General features: G+C 40.2%; 1 protein-coding gene across 3 annotated transcripts; it reads right to left on the minus strand.

The window, feature by feature from the left end:
• Positions 1–576: 576 nt before the first annotated feature.
• On the minus strand, positions 577–7,262 carry LOC116314310 (GRB2-related adaptor protein 2-like). 3 transcript variants are annotated; one of them, XM_031732287.2, is made up of 7 exons: positions 7,166–7,262; positions 6,994–7,055; positions 5,217–5,329; positions 3,921–4,012; positions 3,468–3,587; positions 2,517–2,709; positions 577–1,035 (listed from the first exon to the last, which is right to left on the minus strand). In XM_031732287.2, exons 3-7 carry the CDS (start codon positions 5,292–5,294, stop codon positions 856–858), a joined length of 663 nt encoding a protein of 220 aa, XP_031588147.1. In that variant the 5' UTR covers positions 5,295–5,329; positions 6,994–7,055; positions 7,166–7,262; the 3' UTR covers positions 577–855. The 3 variants fall into 3 exon arrangements, with proteins under 3 accessions (XP_031588147.1, XP_031588146.1, XP_039466569.1); XM_031732286.2 differs by having other exon boundaries at positions 7,132–7,257; XM_039610635.1 differs by having other exon boundaries at positions 6,994–7,083; positions 7,166–7,251.

Consider the following 7,262-nt stretch of genomic DNA (forward strand, 5'->3'; position numbering starts at 1 on the left):
TAATCTTGCTAACAAAAAAATATATCAAGTAAAATCAAATTGCTTATCTGCTAGAAAACTAAACAAACAAGCAGCAAGCTCTGCACCTACATCTGCAAACTTCAGCTCCTTAACAGAGACAGAATATTTTCTGTGGTGCCTGGGACATGATTGGTTGCAGATACACATTACTCTCTCTTTAGCCTCTCAATGTGTTTAAAAGACGAGGCCATTGTTCAGTGAAGGAGATGCTTGGACCTATAAATACAGGGCTGTTACATCATCACTTAACAAGCATATTGCAACCTTTGTGTTTTTGTTTCCACCATGAAAACATGGATGGGGCAGAAGAAAGAATACAGCCAGAGGTTTGTTTTTCCCCAAACACAGGTGTTGCCTCCTGGTGGCTATTAGAAAGAATGCAGCTTTAGGCTTTTCAGACCAACCATTTCCATCTTCAATGTACAGTCTATCAGCTGGATACAACTACAGAAGTCGGAGGAAATGAGTAACAGGGAATATCACAGAATAGATTTGATGGGGATCAACTTTGTAATAAGAAAACTGAATAAACTCTCCCCTCATAATGAGTTCAGATTTAATCTTGGTCATAAATTTTTTTATTTAAAAAGGTAAAAAAATGTGTGTGTAGGGCATACATCCATGTGTTAAAACATGAGCAGACATTCATCGTTATTCTGCTCCTTTAGATAAAAAGCTGTACTGACTCACTCCTCTGGTTGAAGGCTGATGTGCAGCGTTATCTAAAAGCCAGCTTCTCATTAAGGTTTAGAAACTCTTAATCGAGGGCAGGTGCACCTGCAGGCCGAGTCCGAACGTAAGCAGGTGTAGTAACAGCATCAGTTGCGGATTTCCTCACAGTGGTCTTGTAGCATTTACAGGAAATAGTCCAGTAATTCCTTTCAGCTTCCCTTTCCACCAAAAAGGATGAGACATATCCAGCACCTCAATGACGTCTCCTGCGTTGAAACCAAGTTCGTCATCTTGTATAGCAGGGAAGTCGCACACCGCCATCACTTGAAAACAAGACGTAGTCTGTGGGAGGAAAAACAAACACTGATCAATACCTGACAGACAACTGATGAATGAAGCCCTTTCAAAATGTAGCCTTAGGAATTAAATGTTTCCAATGTGACTGATTTTCACAATGAAATCATCAAGAAGGAAGAAAATCTTAAAACTTAACCAAACTAACTGATCTTGTTCCTGTGGTGAACTGGTCACACTAGAATTTGATATCACCAAAAGACATTAAACAGGTACAAGACCATTTATATTTACACATTTTCAAATGAGCTGGAAGAGAATGGACCAAAACAACTACTGTTACAAATGAAGATGCAGATGAGAGTCAGCCAGTTGTGTAGGCTACGCCGTATGCTGTGCTGCTTAATGCACAAGTATACATTTAAATTTGATACCCAGACTTTTCAAAAGTAGAATGGGAGGCAAAGACTTCAGGTAGCATACATAGCACACATTTCATTGCTATGCAGATGATACCCAGCTCTATCCATGAAGCCAGATGATACACACCAAGTAGTTAAACTGCAGAAATGTCTTAGAGACAAAGGTTATTGTTCTCTGTCCTGAAAAATCTTAGCAACATGGTATCTAACCAGATGCTTACTCCCTGTTAAATCCAGCATCACATTTTAAATCCTGTACCTCACATACAAGGTCTTGAATAATCAGGCCCCATCTTATCTTGAAGACCTTATAGTACAGTATCACCCCATTAGAGCTCTTTACTGTCACACTGCAGGTTTACTTGTGGTTCATAGGATATTTAAAAGTCGAATGAGAGGCAGAGCCTTCAGCTTTCAGACCCCTCTCTGCTGGAACCAGCACCCAGAAACTTTTCTTCTTGATGAGGCTTGCACAGTTTAGGCTGGATGAGGTCATCCCGATCAGTCCTTCTGTGCTGCATCTACACCAGGATGGTGTTCCAGATGTTTAAAGTTGTAATGTTTGCTGGTGTGATCACCTCATCCAAAATATCTAATTAATCAAAAGGCAAGCTAACCGAGTTTGAAAGTGCACAGACAGTCTCTTGTCCTCTCAGGTTAATTCCATAAAGTGAATTGACTTGACAGCTGCAACACTGGAATATATGAATAAATGAGATGTGATATGCTGGCACCATTTTAACTTTCCACTGCGCAAACAAAACAACCAACATGCAACATCATCCTGTTGAGTGAAAGAAGTGAGAGAGATGCCTGAAACTTGTGAGAGTCTTCCCTCAGTTACTGGCTGGTTGGTCACATTAGACGGCGGTCCCTCCCTGAACGTGCCTTTGTTGGATGTCACTTCCTATCTAAAGGGAGTTCTTCCATCCTGTAAGTGCTCCTCATAGGATATCGACTGGTCTTTACCTTAAAATGTAAAGCACCTTGAGACAACTGATGTTCTGGGACTATACAGGTGAAACTGACTGAAATGCCTCGTAACTTGCTTGTTGTGATAAACTGCTCTTTAATCTGAGGTTTTCAATAAAAGCAATCATGTCTCACTGGCTGAGCATCGGAGGGGCCGCCTTGGTCCAGGATCCCATTGATGTTGAGGTAGATTATCCTGCTTTTGGAGATGGAGTTGGTTTTGTAGAAGTCCACCAGTTTGTTCAGAGAGGTGAATTTTTCCCTCCACAGGAAGTAATGACCTCTCTTGTCCCTCAGCAATCTGTAATGCATCATGCCCTGCTCATACCTGAGAATAGATTTAAGAGTCAGAATAACTTTACTGTACATCACTCACACCAAGTTTATTATACTTAACTAAAACTAGGTTTGAAATAATGTTAAGTGACAGAGACGCGAATAAAAATGATGCTTAGTAAAATGCTAAGAGGAAAAAATACAGGAAATGGCTCGTTGGTGCTTGGGTGAATGGTTGACATTTGACTGCATAACTGCTTTAGAACAACTGAAACAAACAAATGTCTTTGAACTGAACTGAAAATAAAAAAATTGAGAATGTATGAACTTTAAGTCTGTCTCACAACATTAAAACCACATTTTAAAATTATACATCCTTATTAGAGAGCTCTGGCTGGACACTGAATGTAAGTAGTTAAAGTTGGGGTTGTGTGTGCAGACTGCAACAGATGTGAGATTTTTGCCAGTTTATCACAGTTATTCACCATATTATATCAACCAGATTGCACACAATGGCCAATTTGACCCCATTCAATTGCAGACTAATAGCAGACTGACTCAGTTTTATTTCCATTTTAACACCGTCTTGATGTATCAAAAATGAATTTGAAGATGGAAACTGCGAGTGGCAGTTCATAACAAACAGAATCATTTTCTTTATTACCACCATTTTCCCCAGTGTGACCTTCTCAACTTTCTTATTATTTATTTCTCCCTTTTACGGCAATAAAAAAAAAAAAAAAAAAGGTCTAAATGATCAGGTACAATGTAGTGTGTGTAATACTTAGTTGAGAGACACACTTGACTCACTTGACAGAAATGCAGAAGTTTCCTGGGCTGGTCCGACACCCTCGGATCACAAACTCTCCCACGTGTTTGTTCATCAGGAACTCCACTGCATCTCCACGAGTGGCATCCTCCCGAAACCATCTGCAGAAACAGGTCCTGTGCTCATGACTATCTGATGCAAACATGCGAGTACACACACCTACCAGTCAGTGTTGTAAAAGAAAAACTATCCTGCCTTTGGGCCTTTCCTGTACAATCTTAAAATCTAAATTTGGGCTTTTTTAAGACCTTAAATAAAAATCTAAGCTCAAAAGTAAATAGAGACTTTTCAGGTACATTCCTGTTACTGAAGGAAAATATGCACCTGACGTTTGGGCATCTTCATTCCTGCTTTGTAGTCATTTTAAATGGTTTGTACACAGAATGAAAAGGATTTCTGCTTTTGCAGCGGATTAATGTTCATCTGTTTCTTACCTTGGAAAATGAATGTCGAGGAAGTTACGTGGCACAAGACCCTCCTCTCCATTCATCTCTGCTTTACACCAGATGTTGTCATAATGTATAATCTGTCCAGATGCGAAAAGATAAAACTTCATACAGGAGTATCAGATTTCTTACTTATATTGGACTGCATCGCATTTTAACCTCCCGTCCAGCAACCCACTTATTGAGACAACATCCCAGACAGTTTTTAAATTTAACACAGTAGGACATCTGTGGGAGTGAAGTCCGATTGCTGTGATGAAAGCAGGGAAAGCGGTTATTATCATCAACTGCAATAAAGGGGAAACTGTGAGTCACCACTAAGTCATAAGCTAAGCAGAACAGAACATGATGAAAAATAACACACAGGAAAAGAAACAAAGCCACAGTTTAGACTGAGAAGCTGGGACAGACTGGAGGTATCCTCTAGAAATGAAAGTCACCTGAACTCTCTTTATTGGCCAGCAGGTGGCGATTGCCATGGTTTCAAACATGCAACATACATCGACTGTATATAAAAGATGGGAGGAATGCTGAGTTAGAATTTAATGCCTCTTTTCCACTTGCACCTACTCACCTCAACTTAGCATTTGGTCATTTTCCATTACAGTTAAATTACCACCTCTGTGTTGGTGGTGTTGTTATAGCAACCCGGCCCAAAATTCCCATGACATCGTACGTACCATGAGATGGTGTACCTGTTGATTGTGTGCAGCCATTTTCATTGCCGGGTTTCAAAAGTATAGTTGGATGTCAGGATGGATGGATGGGGGTTCAAAAGTTTCTTGTGAATATGGTGCTTTCATGGCTCATCCAGTGATGTCACTCTCTGACCAATCAGTGGCATGCAGTTTGCATTTTCAGCTCAACTCACCTCACTTGGAACCCTGGCTGAGTAGGTACTACTAGCTAATGGAGAACCCTAAAAAAAACGGGTCGTACATACTGACCAGTGTTTGTTTTTAGTCACTGGGTGGAATTGGTCACAAAGAGGTCTAGAGTTCTTCACTGAGTTGCTTTGGTTGCTAGCAGGTTGCTGTAGTAACCCACAGGTTGCAATGGAGGTGCCAACTTACCTGCAAATACTCACCAACTACTCACGAAGCAGCTGTGAAACTGAAGAGTGCCACACAAACTAGTAAAGGAGAGAGTTTGCCTTCAAAGTAAAAGCTGCCCCTGTTAAATGTGTTGCTTGTAGTGCTGAGGCACAGCTTTTACTATGAAGACAAGAACAACAGGACTTCACTAATCAAAACTGTGCACAGCTGGTTCATGTTACACACTGACCTTGACTAGGTCGCCCTGTTTGAAGCCCAGCTCGTCATCTGTTACTGCTGTAAAGTCAAACTTTCCTCTGGCTTCCATTGGGAGGGGCTCAAGCGTCTGAAAGGTTTAAAAGACTGCGAACAGAAGAAGCGGCTCAATCAGAGAAAGGGCTCCAATAAACAGCCCTCAATGAAAGTCTCAACCCAGCTGCATTTCTTTACATTGTCTTCAAAGCAGTCAGACTTTCTTATAATTGTTAAAGTGGTCTTGAGAAATAGTTCCTCAGGCTTTTCAAAGTTTGTCTTTTGACATTGGCTGCTTTTACACTCACTTCCAGTCCTTTCTTTTACCAGTTTCAAAGGAAAGTTGTATTGTTTGCTAAGCCACTTAATGCTAACCTATGAATCATTCAAGTATAAAAAGCCTCCTAACTCAAGAGGTTAACCAGTGTTGTGTCTACAACTAACAGAAAACCTAGCAAGGAACCAATTTTAAATTACATCTTTAGGAACTTTGTTACCAGCAGCCCGTCGGAAAAAGCACAATTTGTTCCCTTTTTTTTTTTTTTTTTTTTTTTAAGCTGAATCCGTTAACACAGTTTGACAGGCATAAAACAATATTTTCACACCTGGCTCTCGCTTCGCTTTCTTCTCCCTTATCCCCCAACCGGTTGAGGCAGATCGCTGCCCTTCCATGAGCCTGGTTCTGCCAGAGGTTTCTTCCTGTTTTAATTTCTCATTACCACATAGTGCTTAGAGTCATTTAATTGTTGGCTTTTGTCTCTCAATTCTTTGAATTGAATTGAACAAGTGATTCCTAAAAGCATATCTCAGCATTGTGTGCGGTGTGGCCTTAAATAAATTTGATGAAATTGAATAGATGGAGAAAAAAAGTGGCAAAAAGTCAAGATTGGTGGAATTATGAATGCAGAAAAGTTCTATCAGATTTTGATCCACTTTATAATACCAGCTGGGAAGCATCAGCGTGACAGTGATCAGTCATGGATCGGCCTCCACAGACATCAACATCATTGACAGAGACCTGAAGAAAAGGCAGAAACATCCAAAGAAGAGCTTTGAATGTCCTTCAAGAAGCCTGGAGAACCACACATGAAAAAGAAATTACCAGAAGGCTGCCCAGCAGAGTTCAGGCCGTGCTGAAGAACAATGGTGGTCAAACCAAATATTGACTTCCAAACTCATTAAAATATATAAACAATTTTTGCTTCATATACTGTGTGTTCACATATGTTTCCTCGCATTTCCCATTTATCCATGTCTGGGAGACCTAATGTAAATAATTAAGACATTTGAATGGAAAAATGTAAAAAGTTTTGTGCGTTTTAAAAATTCACTGATTAGAGGTTGGCATGGTGGTCAGCACAAGGTAGACAAGTCTGTTATTAGAGGAAAAATCTCCAATGAAAACCTAAAAAAAAAAAAAAAAAAAGATATCTTAGCCTTTAAATTCAGTAATTAGCAGAGTTGTAAAATGCTCTTCACACTCCTGCTTCAATCCCTGCAAGTCTAAAACTTTTTTTTCCAGCTGTCTCTGCTTTTTCATTAAGGTTTAGAGGTTAAATGGGGGCTAAATCTTTGTAAATTAAACCATTAACCCAAACCAGTGGGCAGATTAATTTAAAAAAACAAAAACATGAGTGGACAAACTTAGTTGGGAGCTTAAAATGGAAATGACAGTTAAAAGAAAAATACCATAGCTCAAACAGTCCGCATGAAGAATCAGTTAAACAGACAAAAGTCACTGACTGTCATGGCGGCAGCCACACATGGTCACCTACCTGCACAGGTTCATTTCATTTGCAGCCACTCAAAGTCCAAGTTTTACCATCATGCTTTTAACCTGTTTAGATGAGGCACACACTTTCAGCCTGCAGGGTTACACAGAAATTATTACATTCTTTGTTTCTGTGAGTTACCAGTGAGGTGTGAGGTCATGGTAGGGATAAAGACCTTTCCAGGTGGCATCAAAGGGTGTGGCTGCTTCTTCTCCTCCTCTTCCCTTTGGCAGTTGGGTGTATTACCACCACCTGCTTGTGGGGAGTGTGGG

The sequence above is a fragment of the Oreochromis aureus genome, linkage group 4 (genome assembly GCF_013358895.1).
Source record: "Oreochromis aureus strain Israel breed Guangdong linkage group 4, ZZ_aureus, whole genome shotgun sequence".
Taxonomy (NCBI): domain Eukaryota; kingdom Metazoa; phylum Chordata; class Actinopteri; order Cichliformes; family Cichlidae; genus Oreochromis; species Oreochromis aureus.